We start from the raw sequence: 22,630 nt of genomic DNA on the forward strand, positions 1-22,630 counted from the left end.
TGGAAGACAATTTGCTTAACTAAGGCAATGCCTTATTTTAGCTGTGGGACCCTGTCAGGACCGAGTGGTTAGCATATGGCCTCCATCTTGTAACTAGAGTACACTTACTATTAATATCATTGGCAGTTTTGTACGAGCATTTCAATTATATTCCAAATTTGACTCATTTATAGTTATTTCTAGCAATAGGTATAGCTCTTGATAAATTGTTAAGTATCTGAGAAAAAGATGCTTCTTGGTCTGTGGATTTTTAAAAATCTCATATTTAGGGTGAGGTACTGAATTCTCTGTATTGTCTTATTTGCTTAGTAAGTACCTAAATGTCATGGTGTGAGCATTAAATCTTACTGTAGGGCTGGGGATGTAGGCCAGTAGTAGAGTGCTGGTAGCATGCACAAGGTACCCAGCACATGAGAAGAAGAAAAGATAGCTTATATGTGGTACTTACTGTGTTAATATCTGGTGTTCAAGAACTGTGGACAAGCTTAATTCATGAGTATGCAAATTTATGTTGAAGATAAATTCTATGTTTATGGAATTAATTTTGGTACAAGATTGATGATAAAGCAATACAAATCTCTCTTCTGTTTTTTTGTTTGTTTGTTTGTTTGTTTGTTTTGAGTCAGGGTTTCTTTGTGTAGCCCTGGCTGTCTTGGAACTACCTCTGTAGACCAAGCTGACCTCAAACTCACAGAGATCTGCCTCCTGAGAGCTGGGATCACAGGTGTGCGTCATCACCACCCGGCTAAATATCTCTTAGAATTGAAGTGCTTTTTTACAAATATATTGACTATAATCTATCTTGTAGAAAACAGGGCTAACTACATGGAATTTTTAAATTTTTTTATTTATTTTTATTTATGTGCATTGGTGTTTTGCCTTCATGTATGAGTGTCAAATCTCCTGGAACTAGAGTTACAGACAGTTGTGAGCTGCCATGTGGGTGCTGGGAATTGAACCCCGATCCTCTGGAAGAGCAGTCCGTGCTCTTGACCACTGAGCCATCTCTCCAGCCCCTACATGAAAATTCTTAACAATATTAAAATTGCTATAGTGTAATTAATATCTTTTAAATTATTGTAGTGAAAGAATCTGTCTCCTAATTCTTTTTGAAAAGGCATCAACATGTTTTCTGCTGCATTTTAGACTGACCACCTAGTGCCTATAGCATATAAAAACATTACATTTAATATAGTGAAGATTCCTGGTCCTCAGTAATTTACTTTTAAAAACATTTTGAATCAGTTTTCAACACTGGAGAAAGATGAAATAGAATCCTTTTTAGAACTCTGTATAAGCTTGTAGCTCTTAAGCTTAAAAACTAGCAATAAATAGAAAGATATAGCCTCTCTTCTGTCATATTTCTAAGGATGAACATTTTTTAAATTAAAATAGAATCCTGCCCATTAAATCTTACAACAGTAAAAAGTGAGTCGTATATATGGTTTGTTAAAGGACTTTTTTTGGTTTTTACTGAAAATATTGCTTCTCCTATTTCATTCTTTAGAACATTTGGTTTGTAGTAAAAGTTTTAGCAGGGAGGGAGGTAGGGAGGGAGAGAGAGGGAGAGAGAGGGAGAGAGAGAGAGAGAGGGAGAGAGAGAGAGAGAGAGAGAGAGAGAGAGAGAGAGAGAGAGAGAGAGAGAGAGAATGTGTGTAGTGATAATGTCTTACAATGGAGGACCTTTGACTAAATCCCCCAAACTTAATAACTATCACTTATGTATACTAGTCCTAAGCTAGGACCTTTATACACACTATCTCACTTAATTTTTTCATAGTTATGAGAAATACTGAAGTCATTTTATGTGTAAGACAAACTGACACTCAAGGGGTTATGTAACGTATATTCAACCAGGTATGGTTGTTCATTCGTGTTATCCCAGTATTGGAACAATGAAAGTAATAGAATTGGAAGTTCAGAACCAGTCTTTACCTATGTAGGAGTTTAATGCCAGTCTGGATTACATGTTAGAACCCTGTCTCAAAACACCACAACGTCTTAGGGCTTTTACTGCTGTGAAGAGACATCATGACCAGGGTAACTCTTAGAAAGGAAAACATTTATTTGGGGTGGCTTACAGTTCAGAGGTTCAGTCCATTATCATCATGGTGGGACATGGTGGTGTGCAGGCAGACATGGAGAATTAGCTGAAAGTCCTATATCTTGCAGGCAACAGGAAGTGGTCTGAGAACAGGGCAGTATCTTGAGCATATATGAGACTTCAAAGCCCCCACAGTGACACACTTACTCCAACAAGGCCATACCCACTCCAACAAAGCCACAGCTCCTAATAGTGCCACTCACTTTGGGGGCCACAGCTGATTCTTATAAACTTCTTTGTTTTGAAAATCGTTTTTATGCTAGCATAGATATGTAGATACATACTTATGAGGTACCAAAAGCTATATGCTTGTATGCTGTACATATTTTTGGATGCTGAGTTTGTGGGCTGTTTTAAATTTAAAATGAAATTAAAATTTTTGTTTCTATTTATCTGTGTTCTAGAAGCATAAGCATGTTTTATTTGTAATAAACTGCTGAAATATGCTGTTTACTGTAGATGAGGTGTTGTGACTGACTTGTAATCTGTGTTGCTTATTTATAGGTCAATCAGCCTTATTTCCTGAGTCGAAATTTAGTCACTACGATGTGGTAGTTGGTGTGTTATCAGCTCGAAATAACCATGAACTTCGAAATGTGATAAGAAACACCTGGTTGAAGCATTTGTTGCAACATCCTACTTTAAGTCAACGGTAGGTCTTCTAGATTACTCCTTTGCCCATTTCAAGAATTGAAAAAGCAAAACAAAACAAGAAAAAAACCTCTTAGTTTTAAAAGTCAGATATTGGGGCTGGAGAGATGGCTTGGTGGTTAAGAGCACTGGCCATCTTCCTGAGAATCTAGGTTCAGTTTCCATCACCCATGTGGTGGCTCACAACTGTCTGTAACTCTAATTCCAGGGGATCTAATTTCCTTTCTGTCATCTCTCTGGGCACTGCACACATGTGGTACACAGGTATATATGTAGCAAAGCACTCATGCATGTAAAATAAATTTTTTTTAAAGGAGAGACTGATTTAGAAACATGGCTCTTTTGGGAGAAGTGGCCACTTTCTTCTGAGTCTTAGAAGTAAGTTTTATCAAGATTTTAAGCCAGAAAGCACTTGAAAGAATATGTTCTTGGGTTGGCATCCTAGAGTATTTTTAATAACCTCACTTTATTCAGTTGTGTATTATTTTTATTGGTATAATGTATGGTGTACATGGCATGCCATATTCTTTCCTGCCCACCCTCCCAGAACTGGGTTTTGCACTGCTTCTCCTGCTGATAGTAGGCAGCCCAGCTGTTGGTCAGGAGTAAGGGCATGAGTGGTTGGCGTGGGGAGTGAAAGCAAGGAAAACACCATGATTTTGATCTAAGCAGTTGATGGCAAGTTCTTATTGGGCATGATGGGAAAGACTACTGGAGCTGGAGTTCTGGAGTTACTCTTACTACATAATAGGATTTAGTATTGCAGTCATATACTAAGGACCTGAGTCCCTTCTCAGTGTGAGCATCTCTTAAGACTACAGTGAGGACAGACTACCTGAGGAGAGAGGCCTGGGGCTGAGCTGCTTAGGATGGGAAAACACTGAGGCTGTAGCAGAGAAAGTCCTCTTGGGGTTATATTAAACTGTCACTTTCTTAGTTGGCTGTTAAGGTAAATTGCAGTTGGGAATTTTCTTGACACTGACAGTGAACATGTATGGATTTCCTATCTTCCTCATGGCAGCTTCCATTCCTCTTCCTGATAGGTTTCCTTAGTATATGACTGCAACAATAAAATCCTGTTACCTAGCAAGGAATGGCCTCAGAACTACCTCCAGACAATGAATTCCAGTATCTTTGCTGTCATGTCCAATAAGAATGTGCCACCAACTGTTCAGACCAAAATCATGGTGTTAGGTTGGTTTTTCTCGCTTTCACTTCCCACACCAACCATTCACATATTCTTGGTGCAGCTTTTAGGACATACCCAGAATCAGACTTCTCATTACCCTTTACCACTGCCTTCCTTACCTATCCTACCTTTACCTGTCACTTGGATTGTGCCAGAAGTTCCCCTCTATGGATTGCTGGCTTTTATCTTAGTCATATTCCACATTATATTTTCCATATAGCTGCTAGACCAGAATGATCCTCTTAAGATTAGTCAAATTTTGTTCATTCTCTATTCATACCTCTCCATTGATACTTGTGTGTATATGTGTGTGTGTGCATGCACATGTGTGCACCTGCCTGTGTCTATTGTCTCTTCTTTCTTAGAATAAAATCCTATCAGGCATAATAGACAGAAGCTTGAGCTGATTACTGAGTTTGAGGCCAGTCTTGGCTACTTGACGCTTGTCTCTAAATAAATATAATAAAATAAAAAACCCAAATCATAGTAGTCATTGACCTTTTCTACATCACTTCTCCTATGTAAGTCACTTGACTGTGTTTCCCTCATGCCACCAGGATTGATTTTTTTTTTCTAATGCATACAAAATAATGGTGGTTTTCATTATTATAACATTTTCATAAGTTTGTCATTGTACTTTGCTCGAACTCATCCTCACTCTCTCATTGTTCCGATTAGTCCCTCACCCTAAAGAGTTCATCATTTTGCATTCGTGTTTCCTCCCCACATACACACACTCCCTCGCTCCTTCCCTCCCTCCCTCACCCTCTCATTGTTTCTATTAGTCCCTCACCCTAAAGAGTTCATCCTCTTGCATTCGTGTGACACACATACACATACAATATCTGTGTTCTGTTTGTGAGAAAAACATGTCTCCTTTTCCATTCCCCATACCCCCACCCCAGTACACTATGCAAGCTTCTGCTTCAGAGCCTTTGCTCTTGATTAGACCACCCTTTCTTTAAATGTGTTCATGGTAGCGTTCCATCAAATCAAGTCTCTGGTATATGTTACCCTAGCAAATGGTGTCAGATTAAATAATCCTCTTCATTACTGTCTTCCCTTGCTTGATTTTATTATTACATATATTACCAACTGGCACGTATAATGCATTTGTAAGTTATTCATCATTCCCCACTAGGAGGTAGACTCTTCGTTTTTGTTTGGTTTTGTTTTGTTTATCCTACTAATAGAATTCCAGTATCTAGAACCTAGCCTGACTAAGAGTGGGGTACTCAACAACTGTTGAATGAATACATCAGAACTAGAAATAATCAATATAATTTGTATCAGTAATTCATTTGCCTTTGTAGCAGTTATTTAAATGTAGTAAGCTTGTATTTGTTTTCTGAAGATAATGGATTGTCTATATGAGAACAGATTGAAGCCCAAAAATAACTTTCTAAGGTGTAATAGTTATGTGAATTTAGTAAGGTTATTTAAGATAGCTAAAAAAAAAAATGGTGAGTATGTATAATTTACTTAGCATATTCATTGATGTATGTCTGCAACTTTATTACAAATGCTAATTGTCTAGATAAGGCGTTCTGCCTAGCTGGCCAGTAGTAAAAGTCGATGCATTCTGTGGTTATGGTATTGTTTGATATCTTGTGTTTTACCAAAGGAGTCAAACTCAGTGTTATTTATGAGGACTATGTTTGATTCTAAGGCTCTAATAGGCTGTAATTTGTCACTTTATTGTTCTAAGCTGGTTGTGTAGTATGTGTGTTAAAACACAAAGGTACAGTAGAGTTGGAGTCTAGGGGCCTTGAAGTTTAGTTGATAGAACTAGGTGTGATAATACAGTATGTGCTACAATGAAGATACATGTAAAATAGCCTGGAATAGGACTGGAGAGCTGGCGCAGCAGTTAAAAGTACTTGTTGCTCTTCCAGAGAAACCTGAGTTCTGATCCCTGAATCTTCATCAGGTGCCTTGCAGCCACCTGGAATTCCAGTTCCAGGAAATCAGCTCCTTTTTCTGGATGCTGCAGGCACACTCACAGTCAGCACAGGCTTTTGTGCGTGCAGACACACACAGAGACAGTCAGACAGAATGATAAAATCGGTCTTTTTTAAATAGCCTGGGGTGTTTGAGAAGCATCAATCATATGTAACCTGGGGTTGTTGAAGGTGAGTATTATAGCAGAGGGAAGCCTAGGAAAGAAGGGGAAAGAGAAAGAAGACTGTTAGAGAGGGGGAAAGAAGAAAGGCCTGTGGCTATGAGAAGTCAGCAGTGACCTGCTTAGCTCATAGCAAGCAGTTGTGTAGAAGCTGACTTGTTCAGACAAGAGCTGCTGAGGAGTGTGACTCCTTAGTGGTGATCTCATCAGAGGATGTAGAAGGAACAGGAGGTGTGTCAATGGCTGCCAGCTGTCTGATGTGGATAGTTGAGAAATCCGCAGTCAGGGTGCTGAGGACTGGATGAGAAGAGAAAGAAACTCAGTTGAGAATGTGTTTGAGCTCAGGAGCCCACAGGCTGTGGTGTTCTCTGTAAATGTTTATTGGATGCCTCTCTGTAAAAGAGTGCTTATAGGTACATAGGTTTATCATAATTTTATTGATAAAAAAAATTGTAGCACATAATTGATAGGTAATAACATTCATGCAGTAGCTTGTAAATCAGCAAATTCTATTTGGCCAGTTAATTCATGCCAGGATATTAGGTCTGTAATGAACTTGTGGCTGGAATCAGCAAAGGTATATAGCTCTGAGGTGAATATTTTAAGTTACAGAATTAGACTTAAGGCTGGAGATATGACTCATCGAATACCTGCTCTTTCAGAGAACCCAGGTTCAATTACTAGCACCAACATGGCAGCTCACAACTGTCTGAAATCAGTCCCAGGGGACCCACTACCCTCTTCTGACCTCCATGAGAACTACATGCATGTAGCACATGGATGTACATGCAGACAAAATACCCCTACACATAAAAATAATAAATTGTTCAAAAAACTTTTTAAAGTAAAACTAAAGTATTTACTGAGATATGCCAGTACTTTTTTCTCAGTCAATGAAGTCAATGACTTCTTTGAATCAGCTAATAGTTTTTGGCTATTGAAGAACTGTTCAGATTTTTTTAGTATTATTCACAAAGTAATGACTGAAGATCTATTCTGCTTAGTCTTAATCTGCATTACTAACATTTTCTCATACTTTCAGGCTAGACAAACAGTGATACAAGAAGTCCACCCTTATTTATATTGTTTATTGATTTCTGTGGTTTAAGTATTTCACCAAGGCCAATTTCAAGCAACTACTGTGTCAAAATTAGGTGTAGAACGGTGAAAAGATAAATATCCCATCAAACAGATAAAAGTATGGAGAACTTGAATATTCCCTTGTTTTAAATCTATTTGTTTTTGTAATTTAATAAAAACTGTACTTAACCATTTACAAAATTCCTGAAAATTTGATACCTAGCTCTCATAAGCCAGCAATTCAGAACTCAGCTCCTTGTGGGTGGGTCATCTTCAGGATTGATTACGCTGAGGATGAGTCTACACCAGATGTGCTAGGTCAAGAATCATTCTTGTACCAGTTACAGCCCTATGAATAAACTAATGTTGTCAGAGGATAGGGTGTAAGAATGAGCAGACCAAGAAGAGATTAAGAGCAAAACCCTGGGAAACAGGTAACAAGGTAAACAGTGACACAAGCAGCAGGGACCTTCTCTGACAGAAATAGTCCAGCAAGAGAAAAGGAAAATTCCAAATGCAGTTTCTGAGAAGCTGATATTACTGTGATCTGCTGCTAACTGGCATGAACATTTGCTGGTAACCAGGCCAAACATTTACACTTGCTTTTGTACTACAGAAGAGGGTTCATATAAAGTCATTCAATAGTAGCAGCAGCCCTTGAGTGGCATGTCCCTTTTGTTAGGCCAGAAAAATAAAGTTAGAGAATAGCCCTCATTAATGCTAGTGTCTGAAAGTTCTGAAATGAACATGAGGAAATGGGTATGTGTGAAGTGAAGATCCATAACTGACGTTAATGCCAACCCATCTCTCAGTGTGCTTGTGAAGTTCATAATAGGTGCTCGTGGCTGTGAAGTGCCTGTGGAAGACAGGGAGGATCCTTACTCCTGCCGACTGCTCAACATCACCAATCCAGGTGCGTTCAGGCTGCTGCCTATGTTTGTTGGCAAATAAAAGATGCTAAGTTTTATAGGAGAGAGTATATTTTTAACCAACTAAATATTTATCAACAAAATTTGTGTTCCAGCCTTTTTGACAGACTGACTAGTCACTCAGGGAGTCTCTCGGATTGTTTACGTCATCTAGAGAATTAGATTACTCATAGTTGGCTGAATTTTGAATTTTTGGAAAATTGTTGATTTTTTACCAGTTAATTTCTGATACCATCATACAAATATTGTGAGTTGACTTTGATTTTGAATTATTGCTGAAAATCAGGTGATGTGGCACATGCCTGAAATCCCAGCTTTGGGGAACCAGAAGTGGGAAGACCACTTCTGCTTAGGAATCAGCCTGGGCAATAAATATATCAAGACGAAATATATATATATAGAGAGAGATAGATAGATAGATAGCGCAATTTTAGAAAGTTAAAAGTTGTTGACTATCGACGAAGCTTCTGCAAAAGAAATAGGATAAAAGTTTGGAATGTTAAAAATTATTTTATATTCCTTAGAATTAAGTTTGTGAGAATCTAGGTGAGGATGCAGAAAGCTGATGCTAATGAGGTTTCTGTGTTAGTAAGGAGGCTGTTACTACTGTTTTATAGACATTCCTGTTGTGTTCAGCTACAGTTCTAAAGGAGGCTTTCCAAATCTCTGTTTTGTGTGCTGGGTCTGGATTCTGGTATTTTAAAGTTTATCAGATCTTCATAGTTAACTATATCTCACTTTTTGAAGTATGATAATACACAGGTATGGGCTGCTAATCTGTGGCTCTAAAGCCAGCTCTGCCACATTCTAGCTCTGTGGCCTCCTGAGCCTACATTTCATTATCTGTAAGTAATGAATAGAGGGTACAGTTGCACATGCCTTCAATTGCAGCTCTTGGGAGGCTGAAGCAGGAATATTGCCACAAGTTGATCAACCTGACTACATGATGAGTTCCCGATCAGCCTGATCTGCCAAGTGTGATGCTATCAAAAAAAAAAAAAAAAAAAAAAAAAAAAAGCGGCCTCCCTCAAGCCTAGTACAAGGGTGGAGTAAATGATAAAACATTGAGCATAGGTCCTGGGACTCCATAAATACTTTGTACTAAAAAGCCTGCCTTTTTCATAGATTGGATTCCAGTCTACCTTTTAAATAAATTGAGTATATATTTTAGTCTATGTAATAAAGCAGGGGTTTGTAGACAGTATTTTACCTATAATTGTGTTCTTCTCAGATGTTCCATTAACTTTTAGTAAAGAGCCAAAGGATCATAAGCTTCATCAGATGTGTTGTTGCTAATGTAGTAGCTTACAGAAATTAAAACCAAACAACCACATATGGAAACATTACACAGGACTGGAGGTATAGCTCACTGACAGTGCCTGCCTAGCAGTGTGCAGCCCTGGTCCCATCCCTACCACTTGTTATCTGGAACTTACCATCTTAAGTGTTTTTGATAGTGCATTAGATGCTCCATTAATACACCACTTCCATCATTTAATACATAGACAGTTTTAAAATTGCACTGTTTAATGTAGATATATCTTATTTTACCCCCTGAGCATTTGGGTTATTTCAGTACCTAAAAGTCATGAACAATAATCCTGCTGCTGCGTGTCTAGAAGGTTTGATTGATAGCTGCTGTCAAAGCCAACAAGATTTTCTGCTCCAAGTAGCTTGAACTTAAGGTACATTTGTTTAAGGTAAAGAACGTCTAGGAATGACTTGACCTCCTGTTTTTAATAAACATGTTTCTTTCTACTTTGGATGCCTTTTGTCTCCTGAATATATTAAAGAGAAAAACTTGCTGTCATCCAGAATCTGTCCCTTTTTGCCCCTTCTGCTCATGTCTATTGACAAGGAGGCAGCATTTCCTGTTAATCTTCTTCATTATACTGAAAATCTGTCTTAAGTATAAGATAGCTTTTAGGGACTAAAGTGAGGGGCCTAAATGCCCTATATGCATAAGGTTGAGCCATATTCTAGATCTGTTGTAAAGCAGGGCTGTCTTTTTTAGAATATCAGTAAACTTGGAAATTCTGTCAAAGCAGAATTTTGTATGTTGTTGTATTCTTTTGAGGAGTGGGATCCAGTGATTTTCAATGAGATTCACAGTGCCAGGAATAAACCCCAGCGCCTTGTGTGTCCTGGACATGTGCAACTACACCACTGAATTGGATTCACAGCCCTGATATGATTGTACAGACTGACTACAGTCTGTGTATTTACTTTATAAGTAAATGTGTGTGTACACATTTGTTTAACTGGTTGGATTGTCAGCAGAGTTTGAAAACCATAGTTCTAAAAACTACAGAGAACTTTGCCTTTAAAGTAGGTTTTATATTTCTCAGACTAGTTTTGACAAATGAGCCATATTGTTTTATCATCTAATCTAGCCTGGTTCATTTATAGTAATTAGGAAAGTTACTTGAAAAGGACTATTGGCTGGGGATATAGCTCTCTGGTAGAGTGATGCCCAGGTTCAGTTCCCAGCACTGGAGAAAAGAAAAGGACAGTTGGGGGAACTGATAAACCACTAAAAAGAGCACTGACTTGTGAGTCATTAAACCTGGGTCTGATTCCTGTGTCTGTCACTTTTTGTGATTTGGGGATGATTACTTAAGTGTCCCTTAGGGTTACAGTGTCTTAGCTGGCAAGTGACATAATGCTCCTCCCACAGAGGGAAGTGGTAAGGTGTAGATGTGATGGACAGTGATACAGTGGGTGCTCAGAATCTGCTTGATTTACTGATCTGCCAGAAATATTCTACAGCCAGTTTCTCAGTGTTGTTTGCAGTGATTTCTGTTCCCTCTGTACTGCACTGGTTTCCTTACATACCATAAACTTTTAAATTGCTTAATAAGAGGTAGCATTTTTAGAATTTGCAGAGCAAGATCAAATTTCCTAATCATTTTTACTATAGTAAAGTACTGTTTTTATTATGTTTACCCAGTCCTTCCATGTAGATGCCTGCAATTGACTTATATCTAGTATTCACTTATGGGATGTGTGTGTGTTTACATTGTGTGTGTGCAGAAGTCTGGATTTTATTTACTTGATAATATAAAACCCTATTCTTATTGTTTGTTTAGTTTTGAATCAGGAAATTGAGGCTTTCAGCTTTCCTGAAGAAGCCTCCTCACCCAGACTCTCTGAAGACCGAGTTGTCAGCGTGAGCTTCCGAGTTCTCTACCCAATTGTGATTACCAGTCTTGGAGTGTTTTATGATGCCAATGACATTGGCTTTCAAAGGAACATCACAGTCAAGTTGTATCAGGCAGAGCAGGAGGTGTGTATTGGTATATACAGGATTTTTTTGTTTTTTTTTTTGTTTTGTTTTGTTTTTTTGTTTTTTTCTAGACAGGGTTTCTCTGTGTGTCACCCTGGCTGTCCTGGAACTCCCAGAGATCTACCTGCCTCCACTTCCCAAGTGCTGGGATTAAAGGCGTACTCCACCACCCAGCTGTGCCACTACTGCCTGGCTAGGATTTTTCTAATTTTTCTTTTTAGAACAGCTTTTCCTTGTGGCCCCAAGTAGTTTGAAAGACCGGACCATTCTCCATGGTTGGTTGATTTCCATCTTCCTGTATTGGTAGAAGTTATATATGTTGCATTGTAATGCTGGTTTGGAGAGAGATTACCATGGATAGATAAGTTATATGTACAAAAAAATGTTGGACTAGATTAGAAATTCCCAACCTAAATCACCTATAGCTTCATTAGCAAAGGTGTCAGAAACATGAGCTTGAGAAAAGACAATCTTTTGAAAAGTAGTGCTGGCAAACTGTATGACCACTTGCCAAAGAATAAAATTAGATCTATATCTTTTACCTTGCACAAAAAATCAGTTCAAACTGGATCAGAAACCTTGATTTAAAAATTGTAAAATGCTTTGGAAAAACATTTTAGGACATAAGTACTTCAGGACTTTTGTTACATAAGCCACAAATTTCTGAATAGAACCCTGTTAGCGTAAGAAACACCCTCAAGAATTGACAAATGGGACTACATGAAACTAAAAGACTTTAACAACAAAAGAAATTGTCCCTCAGCCAAAGAATGGATAAGGAAAATGTGGTACATTTGCATAATGGAGTACTACTTGGTGGTAAAAACAATGACATCTTGAAATTTGCAAGCAAATGGACAGAACTAGAAAAAGCTATCCTGAGTGAGGTAACCCAGACCCAGAAAGGCAAATGTAATACGTACTCACTTGTAAGTGGATATTAGACATAAAGCAAAAGATAACCAGCCTACAGGCCACAACCCAGTGAACCTAGAGGACCCTAAAAGAGACATACCTGGATTTACCAAAGAAAGGGAAAAAGATAAGATCTCCTGAGTATATTGGGAGCATGGGAAGTAGGGTGAAGGGGATGGGGAGTGGGGAAAAATGTATAGCTTAATAAAATTATAAAAAAATAATTTATCAACAGAATGAGCATACTACAAAATGGGAGAAAAGTCTTTGCAAGCTATACTTCAGGGTTAATATTTGAATATATAAAGAACTAGGAAAACGAAACAAAAAACCTGCCGGTCAAAAAATGACCAGTGTTTTGAACAGTTCTCAAAAGAAGAAAAACAAACGGCCTTTTTTTTTTTTTTTTAAGTGTTTTAGCCATCAGAGAAATACAAATTCCATCTTACCCTATTTAGAATGGTCAGTATCAAGAACAACAGAAAATGCAGGTGAGGATGTGATGGAAGAGGAGCTGTTAAGGCAGCCACTGTGGAAAACAGTGTGACCATATGATCAAGCTATGCCACTCCTGCACATACACAGAGGACTCTACAACCTACTGAAGAAAAATATTCCCACATCCATGTTTATCACTGCTCTTTTTGCATAGCAAGGAACAGAAGAGTGGATAATGAAAATGGGGTACATATGTACAATAGAATTTTACTCAGTCATAAAGAAAAATGAAATTTGCAGGAAAATGAACAGAGTGAAACTAGAAGACACTATATTAAGTAAGGACATTTACTAGAGGACCCTGGGGAACCTACCAGTGGTCATATTTTAAAAGGAAAGTGAGTCTCCCTTACAGCCATTAGCTACAGGTAGCCCCACTGTTAAGGACCTCAGCAGCTCCTCCCTCTCCTGTGATAGACTTTTTTTTTTTTTTTTTTTTAATGTATGAGTGTAACAATAACTCTTTCCCCCAGCTGCCTGGGTTCTGCTGCTGCTTTAGGGCCCCAAAATAACACACAGAATCTTATATTAGTTACAATGCTGCTGGCCAATGACTAGGATTTCTTATTTGCTAGCTCAGTCTTAATTATCAACCATAACTACTAATCTATATATTTTTATAAGGATTTATCCTGCCAGGCATTGGTGGCGCATGCCTTTAATCCCAGCACTCGGGAGTCAGAGGCAGGTGGATCTCTGTGAGATCTAGTTCCAGGACAGCCTCCAAAGCCAGAAACAAACCCTGTCTCAAAAAAAAAAAAAACAACAACAACAAAAAAAATCTTACCGAGGACGCCAGCCTTACAAGTCCTCTCTTCCTGGTACCACATAGTGACTCTCCCCCTTTCCTATATTCCCAGAATCCTCCTTCTCTTCTAGTCCCACCTAACTTGCTTCCCTCTTGGCCAACAGTGCTTTATTTATCAACTAATAAGACAGACATATACACAGAAGGTCCTCCCCCATCATATGAGTGCTCTGCATATATACCTTGCAGGCCAGAAGAGAGCATCGGATCCTGTTATAGATGGTTATACGCCACCATATGATTGCTGAGAACTTAACTCAGGTCCTCTGGAAGAGCAGCCAGTGCTCTTAACCGCTGAGCCATCTCTCCAGCCCCAATTTTATTATTTTTTAAGACAAAAATTTGACCAAAACTTTCAACAACTTTTCAGGTTTTTCCTTTTTTTAAATCTACTTTATGTTTATGAGTGTTTTACCTACATGTATACCTGTGTACCACATATGTGCCTCATGCACACAGAATGCAGAAGAGGGCATCAGATTCCATGAAGCTGAAGTTACAGACAGCTAGTTGTGAGCCATCATGTGGGTGCTGGGAACCAACTCCAGATCCTCTGCAAGAGTAACAAGGACTTTTAACCGATAAACCATCTCACCAGCACCATCAAAGTTTTCTAGTGCTATTGCCATGGTCATTAAATTATTATATTATTCGTTTTACAGCTCTAGGGATTCAACTAGTGAGCATGATTGGTGGCTTTGTGGATTTATTGACAAACCGATACAGTGTCTGAAGATCTGTTGCATATATAGTATATAACAGGAAATATTGTCTTTGTTTTTTCATCCCTCCCTACCCATCTTGCAGGAGGCCCTTTTCATCGCTCGATTTAGTCCTCCAAGCTGTGGCATACAGGTGAACAAGCTATGGTACAAGCCTGTGGAACAGTTCATCTTACCAGAGGTATGGCTGTAGTGAAGACCAGTGTTGCTTTTGTAGGTGTGTGTGCTTTGTTGCCCCACATCAGCTCTACAGTGTGGAAGTAGCAGTACCAACAAAGCCTGCACTAAAATGTGCAGTTATACCAACAGAACTTCATAGACATGTTTTTCTAAAAGTGCTTGTTGCCATGGTTAACTTGAAGTTGAAAACTGTATGACTGTCTTAGTGACAAAGGTAGTATTAGGGCTTAATAGACAGATCTTTTGGAAGTTCAATTTTACTTATTTGAAGAATTTTTTTAAAGTGCCTGTTGTAAGATATTTTGATTGCACTCTGACACTCCCAATAAAGTTTACCTTGAATCAGAGAGATGAGCTAGCTACTAGCTGACCAAAATTAGCCTTAGAGTATTTGGAGGACCCAGGACATATAGAGTAGCATAGGAAGTAGTAAGGAAGGGCTTAGAAAGATTCTCAGTTCTTTTGGATCTAGGAAGGAGAGAGACAGGAAATAACTGGTCACTTTTGCAACCGCTTCTGTGATTCAAGGTAAACTTTATTGGCAATCTTGGGAGTGTCAAAGATTGATCAAAATATCCCACAATATTGCCAGGTATGATGAGGCACACTTTTAATCCCAGTTTCTTTATTGATGGGGGAGCATTCAATCCATTGGGAGTGCCAAACATCATTTGAATGGGTTGAACAGAGAATGGTTTCCATACTTCTCTGTTTGTAGGTTCAAGGTGTAGTTTTCACAGATACCTTTCCTTTTGGTTTGGCTCCATATCTCCTGTGTAGCCAAGGCTACCTGCTTTATTTTACTCAACATACCTGGACATTTCATTCATTGCTGCCTAGTGTCTGTAATGAATTCCAGATGTGCCAGCTGATTCTGGTCATTGAAATGGTGTTGTCTTCCAACCATTGTCATCGCCTATATTTTCAATCTTGGGTCTAGGATTTTCTTAAACCACCTAAACCAGAATCAAGGGCTTTGCCCATTCTAATTCTCAGGTGTTCTCACATCGTCCACATTTTACTGATGTTAGAGTTTTAGAAGAAAGTACAGCATACCAAGGGCAAAAGACTGTTGTTAGGAGATGGGTGTATGACTGACCCAAGGCATCTCATCCAGCATACAGCAATGATCAGATTCCCAGTGACTGACACTGTGGACCATTGTCAGTTTATTTATCTTTTATGATGTTGGCTCATAAAAGTGACCTTAATGACCATTACCCCTGACCTGGAATGTCAGGCTGAAATAATAGTACTTGATTTTGGCAATGAACTTGATCATAGCAATAAAAAATGAGTATTTTGAAGTGATGTTTCTTCCAGGAGGCATGTGATTAGGTAGTCTATACCTCAATCTTTCTCCCCTACATATTGCTGCATTGTCAAGATTGTTCTCTGTGCTTGTTTTTTGTGTGGTAGTCAGTGGCAGATTGTTGGAGGATTGTACAGGTCACTACTTAAACTTCACTCTTAAGCTCTTCTCAGAGATTGGAACATGATGTCTCGTCTGCAAAAGAGGGATTATAGTTCAACCTACAGGCAGTTCCCTGGGTATCACTGTGTTGTTCAGACTCACCAGGACTGCACAGCAGCTAGTTCTTCTCTTCCTACCAGTCTCTGCTACTCTGGTGACAACCTCCAGTGTTTCCCACTTCCAAGCAAAGGCCAGGGTTCATAGCACCATGGTGGCAGAGAAGCATCTGGTCTACTTTGACCACTCCTCGTTTTGGCCTGGTGCTACAGCCTGTGAAATGCTTATGATTCTGAAGGTGTTGTGCTGCTGCTGCTGCTGCCCGATTTTCTGACCCAGACTACTTCAAGACTTTTCTGCTTTTGTGGTAATTTGAAGTTCCTTCTGCATAATAACTACCCCAAATCATGCCAAAGTGTCATTTTTTTTTTCCAATTTGTGAGCCTGTGGCCACATGTTGGTAGTATTTAAAGATAAGGGCTATTCTGTTTTTATTTCTAATATTCAATGTATAGGCAAGTGATAAATATTTTTAAAAAATTACATTAACTTGAGCTTTTTTTTACTTTTTCTAAATTTTATAGTAGAGTACAATGCAGTTGGCATTCTCAGGCTTTGCTAATGATCTTATAAATTAGTAAAAATGACTATTGAAAAACAATTTGATAGTTTATACCAAATAAATACATAAACACTTCTCACTTTTCCCAGTAATTTCACCTCCGGGAATTTATTTTAAATGAAGTATTAGGGGAAAGAAACATTTTTACCAAAATATTCCATTGTTACAGTAGCTATTTGATCAGCAAACATCAGCTATAAATCAAGTGTCAGCCAAGTGGCATGTTACACCCAAGTTAGAAAGAACAGCTCTAAAAGTTGTAGCAACATTAGGAAATTGATATAGCAGGAACTAGCAGGCAACATCTACAAACACCATGAACTCAGAATGACTGTTTTTCTAGATGTGTCCAGAAGAAATAATTGAGGACATACACTACCATGCTAACAATGAAATGTTCAAGCTGTGGCCTAAAATTTTAACTGATGTGTTTGGGGGGGGGGGATGACATTTCTTTTTCTAAAGTTTTACATAAATACTTACTCAGAACCTAAGTGGCAAGAATAAACAAATTGATCCACTATCATTTCCCCCCTAAAGAGCTTTGAAGGTACAATCGTGTGGGAAAGCCAAGATCTCCATGGCCTCGTGTCCAGAAACCTACACAGAGTGACAGTGAATGATGGAGGGGGTGTTCTCAGAGTCATTACAGTAAGCTGTCCTTTGTTTGTTTGGGTTGGTTAGAAACAACTGTCTTATATGCATAAACACTTTAGAATTCACTTTTATCGAAGGCAGTGTCGAACAGTGGTTTTGAACATACACAGTAGAAAGTATCACTGAGTCACTTCACCATAGTGAGGATGAGCAGCTGCATGATCCTGTAACTCCAATATTAATGATAATGTAATTTTGCCTTAAGATTGGTACATTTTAAAGTATGGCATTTTATTTCTTGAAAGTTTTTTAGTGAGCATTTTTTAGAAACATCTGTTCATAGCTGAGTATAGTAGTTTATACCTGTGTTGTCAGCACTCAGGACACTGAAATATCAGGATTGTCCTGAACTTGAGACCAGCTAGCTACAGAATAAGAAGGGAAGAAAAGAAACACTTCTTCTATAGTTGGCTCTCTTACCTTGATAGAAAAATGTTAGTTAATATACCAAACTATGGAGCTGAGCACAATGTCCTGTGCCTGGAGTCCCAGCTCCATGTCAAGCTAAAGCTAGAAGATTGCTTTAGCCCAGAGTTCAGGGTTAGCCTGGGCAACATTGATAGCATCATGCTGTCTTTAAAGGGAGAGAAAGAGCGAGAGAGTACTTGCTTTTGTTTTATTTTGAAGCAACTCTGGAATTTCTCATTATATTTCTCATTTAGTAAAGATTTCCTCAGATTTAAAGCAAATCTAGGTTAGTAAATTTCTCAAACATAGCATAGCAAAGGTATAGACAGACTTAATAAGCAAGAGGTGTGCTGTGGTGGTGTTGCAAACAACTTCCCAATTCCCCCTTGGTACTTAGTCTAATGAATAGGAAGACACTTGACATTTAAAGGCAGAAGTTCAATAATCTCTTGATGAAATAATTCCTGGTTTTGAAATGAGTGTCATGTGAGTTATTACATATTCAGAAAGCATTTCTTGGACACCCACTGAAAGGCAGGCATGTTATTCCATCACATCCATAGTCAGGGAGAAGGTAAGTCAAGGAATGGCAGGGTGCCTTAGAAGGTAAAAGTGTGGGATGTGGAGCCTGATGGCCTCAATTCAATAGACATACCCACAAATAAATAAATAAATGTAATTTTAAAGTGTTTAAACGAAAGAAAATATATGAAACAAATGGACCCACAAAGTCACATGTACTTATATCAGCCTTGTTGGCCATATACAGTATTTTATCCATTATTTAAGATAGAGAATTTTATGGAAGTGATCATAATTTTTTCTTTTATTATTTTCAGGACAAGTGCCTTTAATATGCTACTTTCTGTTTGTGAAACATAAAGAAATCTAGGATATACCAAAATTCTGTAGTCTTTGACTTGTTATACTAAAGAAATAAGTTTCCTTGTAAGTTGAAGACTTGGTTAAAAATCTAAAGACAAATGATCTGCTCTGAAGGAAAACTAGCTGTGGAGGGTGAGAGACAGCTTAAATATTCAGGTAACCGAAGAAGAAAGGGGGACATGGCAAGCCCCCTTAGCCAGAAGAGATTTCACCAAGTCTGCTCCTTGTCAGTAATGATGTCAGAAAAATTTACAGCTAGGCTGCGACCTTTGAGAAAGTTAATAAAGGAATCCTAGTTAGCTTTAACTGTCATTGGTACAGCCTGGAGTCATCTGAGAAAGGATGTGGCCTGTGGGGGACTATCTTGATTGTTCATTGATAAAGAGGGCCCATTCCACTGTGAGTGGCACAGTTCTCTGGATAGGTGTTCCCGGGCTGTATAGAAAAGATGTGCGTGACCCATCCAGCAGCATTCCTCTCTGATGTCTGCTGTATTCCTTTGACTGTGACCGAATTTCCTGGTTATAGGTAATGCTGCATGGATTAGTTAGCAGGCCTGCCTCTTAAGTGCATGCTTTAATTTCTGCTATGAACTTCCCTCAAAGTATAAGCCAATAAACCTTTTCCTCATGGAAGCTGCTTTTGGTCGGAATGTTTATCACAACAACAGAATCAAACAAGAACACAATGAATATTAGAATATTGTTGAGTTCTAAACAAACCAAAATAAATAACATATTGCAGTTTAAAAAAAATTTAAAAAGTATACCACATATGCTTTACGGCTCTGGGTGTGCTTTACAGACAAGCACACAGCAATGACACGCAGAGCATAGCAACCACCCTGGGAGGGCCTATGGGCCATAACAACCAGTTGGCCAATCAACACAGGGCAAGCCCTCCAAGCCTGGAGGCACACCAATCCTGAGCCTGTGCGTGCCCCTAGACACTCCCCTTACACTGCCCTACAAGATCTCCATGTAGCCCCTTCAAGCTGTCTTTGCTAGCCATCCGCCATGGCTGGTGGGTGAAAGACCCATGTTAGCTCGATGAAGCCTCATGCAGTTTGCAGCAAGAAAAAAAAGTATACCACAATTATGGAACCAGAGTTGAAATCTAAATCAGCTACAAACTGTATTTTAAATTGATACATGTTATTCTTGGTGACCTCCAAATACTCTTTAGTGGCCTTAAAATGGTGCTGTGTAGAGGCCTTCTCTACTGAGATCTGCTTAAAGTGACAGTGTCCTGACAAGAGGAGTCCATACCAGAAATACAGTGGAAGTACTGATGACTGCTTTAGACAGTTAGCTTCAGCCCTAGCAGCTAGGGAAGAGCTCTGGAAGGTAGACATGTTGGAGCACAACATACTGATGAAAAGTGCCTCTAATCTTTAGAGGCAGGACTGTTGTCGACAGTTAAGTTCTAGGTCTTCCAACAGCAGTAAGAAATTAGTCTCCATCTGATTTTGTTGGGAACAGATAATGTTTTTTGTTTGCCTGGTTTCTGAAAACAGAGTTTCTATGTGTACCCTAGCTATCCTGGAACTTCTGTAGATCAGGCTGGCCTTGAATTCAAATCCAAATCCACCTGCCTCTGCCTCCCAAGTACTGGGATTAAAGTTGTGCACCACCTTGCCCATCTGGGAACAGATGGTGACTTAAAGAAGCTTTTCTCTGCATGGTCCTAAGATGCACTAAGAGCTTATCAAATTCATGAGAATTTTTTTTGTGAGAAAAAAGTGGTAATTCTTTAATGTTTTTAAAGTGATAAATACTATTGTGGTTATAACTATAAGAACATTTATATCTAAATTGGAATTTTGAGCACTGGGCCAGAGTCATCTTGATGCTTTAAATCCATGGCATAAGGGCTGGAAAGATGTCTTAGTGGTTAAGAGTGCTGGCTACTTATCTTCATTTTTCTGTTGCCATGATAAGGCAAGACCAAGGCATCTTATAAAAGAAAGGCTCATGGTTCCCGGTGGTCAGAGTCCATGACCACTGTGCTGTGGAGTCTGGCAGTGGGCAGGCAGGCTGGTTTGGTGCTGAAACAGTAGTTGAGAGCTTCCATCTTGATCCATAAGCTAACTGTGAATGGCCTTTTGAAACTTCAAAGCCCACCCCAGTAACAGATCTCCTCCAACAAGACCACACCTCCTAACCCTTTACAAACAGTCCCACCAACTGGGAACCAAATATTCAAATATGGGAGAGGGGGGTGGTCTTAACTCAATCTCCCACACTATTCCAGGGACCTACACTCCTACACTTGGGTCCCAGCACCTACATAGTGGTTCCTGCCTCGTGGTCTAATGCTCTCTTCTGACCGCTGATGGTACTGCACTGCATGCAGGTTCAGGTGTTAAACAGACATACACACATACAAAATATCTATGCACATGAAGTAAAAATAAAGAAATAAAGTAGGCCAGGTGGTGGTGGCACATGCCTTTGATCACAGCACTCAGGAGGCAGAGGCAGGCATATCTCTGTGAGTTTGAGGACAGCCAAGGGTACACAAAGAAACTGTCTTGAATCCCCCCCCCCAAAAAAAAAGAAAGTAAAAAGAATGAATAAAAATCCATGACGTCAGTATCTGCTGTAGGGCAGGCACCTTGGGCATCTGCTGATTCAGCTCTGTATTGTAGTACATCCACTGTTAGTCATGAAATGCCTGAGCACTTCTGTTCTGACTCCTTTCAGGCTGGGGAAGGGACACTGCCTCATGAATTCATGGAAGGCGTGGAGGGAGTTGCAGGTGGCTTTATCTACACTGTTCAGGGTAAGTTGTCTAATGCAAAAGCAAACTCAGTGTAGCTAACCTTGTTTTATAATATGCTGAGAAAGGTCATCTTTTCAAGTTGAAAATTCCTTATTGAGCTGGGTACAAAGTTGTATGCATGAAGTGCTAACACTTAAGAGGCTGTAGGAAAATTCTGACTTCAAAGCCATTCTGGGCTTTGTTGCAACAACCTGTCTCCAAAACAAAACCCAAAAGCTTACTTTTTAAGGTATTGTATTCTGTTATTCAAGTAAAGCAGAGTTGGACTCTTCTATTGGTTCCAGTTTTGTTGTTTCCCAGCATAGCAAACAGTGCTGCAGGGAACACTGTGGTGCCCATGTAAGATAATATCTCTAATGTCGTATCACACGTAGGCTTCACTGAGCTGTAACTCTATACCACCTGAAGATCCTAATGAACATGTGCTCCACTGCATCTGGATCCTGAGCATGCAGTACTGTTTTCTCCAGCAGTCAGCTTTTCCTTTTCAGAAGGAGATGCACTGTTACGAAGCCTTCATTCGAGGCCCCAGAGACTTTCAGACCACATACAGGATCTGCGAGTAGAAGATGCCTTACTGCAGGAGGAGAGCAGCATCTATGACGACATTGTCTTCGTAGATGTTGTGGATACTTACAGGAATGTTCCTGCAAAATTACTGAACTTTTATAGATGGTAGGTTGTGCAGATTTTGGGTAGCTAAAATTTGCTTTGTTGTTATTTTGATGTAGAAACATTAAACCATTGAGTTTTCAAAATTTAAAAGACTGGTCATCTGGGGTGTGACCTGATATATCACAGATTCTTTAAAAACAATATCTTTTTAATTTTAAGGTTTTTTAAAAATTACTCATGTGGATGTGTCTGTCTGTCTGCTTTGTGAGTGTGTGTGCCTTTGGTGGCCAGAAGGCATTAGATCTCTGGAAATGAGTTTATAAGCACTTGTGAGCTGCCCTATATGGGTACCAGGAACCAAATGGGTGGGTCCTCTGGAAGAGCGGTACTTAGTCCTGACTGCTGAGCCAATTCTTCAGCACCTCCTGGTTCCTTTAAAGACATCTTCTAATGTGTTGTTGCTTTCTTATTTGGATGATCAGATAAATCCACAGTGTGAATGGCATTAAGTGGTCAAAACCAACAAAACAAAAATTAATTCCTTTGGAGTCATTCCCACACACTGTGTCTCACCTAGCTTTGTATGAAATCAGTGAGTCTGGAAAGGGTCCTTTTTTAGTTTTGTGCCTACCTAGCCACTCCAATTCCAGTTACAGTCAGACTAAGTTACTAATCTGAATTCTGCTCAACTAAATATCCATCTT

General features: G+C 39.1%; 1 protein-coding gene across 4 annotated transcripts in view; it reads left to right on the forward strand.

Annotated features, from left to right (window-relative positions):
• The window catches only part of B3galnt2 (beta-1,3-N-acetylgalactosaminyltransferase 2), a 35,357-nt gene that overhangs the window by 5,471 nt on the left and 7,256 nt on the right, over nucleotides 1–22,630 (forward strand). For 2 of the 4 annotated variants that reach the window (XM_027409430.2, XM_027409427.2), the window contains exons 2-8: nucleotides 2,609–2,756; nucleotides 7,959–8,059; nucleotides 11,165–11,361; nucleotides 14,390–14,485; nucleotides 17,118–17,228; nucleotides 21,233–21,311; nucleotides 21,803–21,986. In XM_027409430.2, the coding sequence (XP_027265231.1) occupies nucleotides 2,609–2,756; nucleotides 7,959–8,059; nucleotides 11,165–11,361; nucleotides 14,390–14,485; nucleotides 17,118–17,228; nucleotides 21,233–21,311; nucleotides 21,803–21,986 (916 nt within the window). Of the gene's footprint in view, nucleotides 1–2,608; nucleotides 2,757–7,958; nucleotides 8,060–11,164; nucleotides 11,362–14,389; nucleotides 14,486–17,117; nucleotides 17,229–21,232; nucleotides 21,312–21,685; nucleotides 21,987–22,630 lie in introns of those variants that run through there. The other 2 variants (XM_027409432.2, XM_027409431.2) reach the window with 2 other exon arrangements.

Source organism: Cricetulus griseus, chromosome 3 (genome assembly GCF_003668045.3).
Source record: "Cricetulus griseus strain 17A/GY chromosome 3, alternate assembly CriGri-PICRH-1.0, whole genome shotgun sequence".
In the NCBI taxonomy this organism is placed as follows: Eukaryota; Metazoa; Chordata; class Mammalia; order Rodentia; family Cricetidae; genus Cricetulus; species Cricetulus griseus.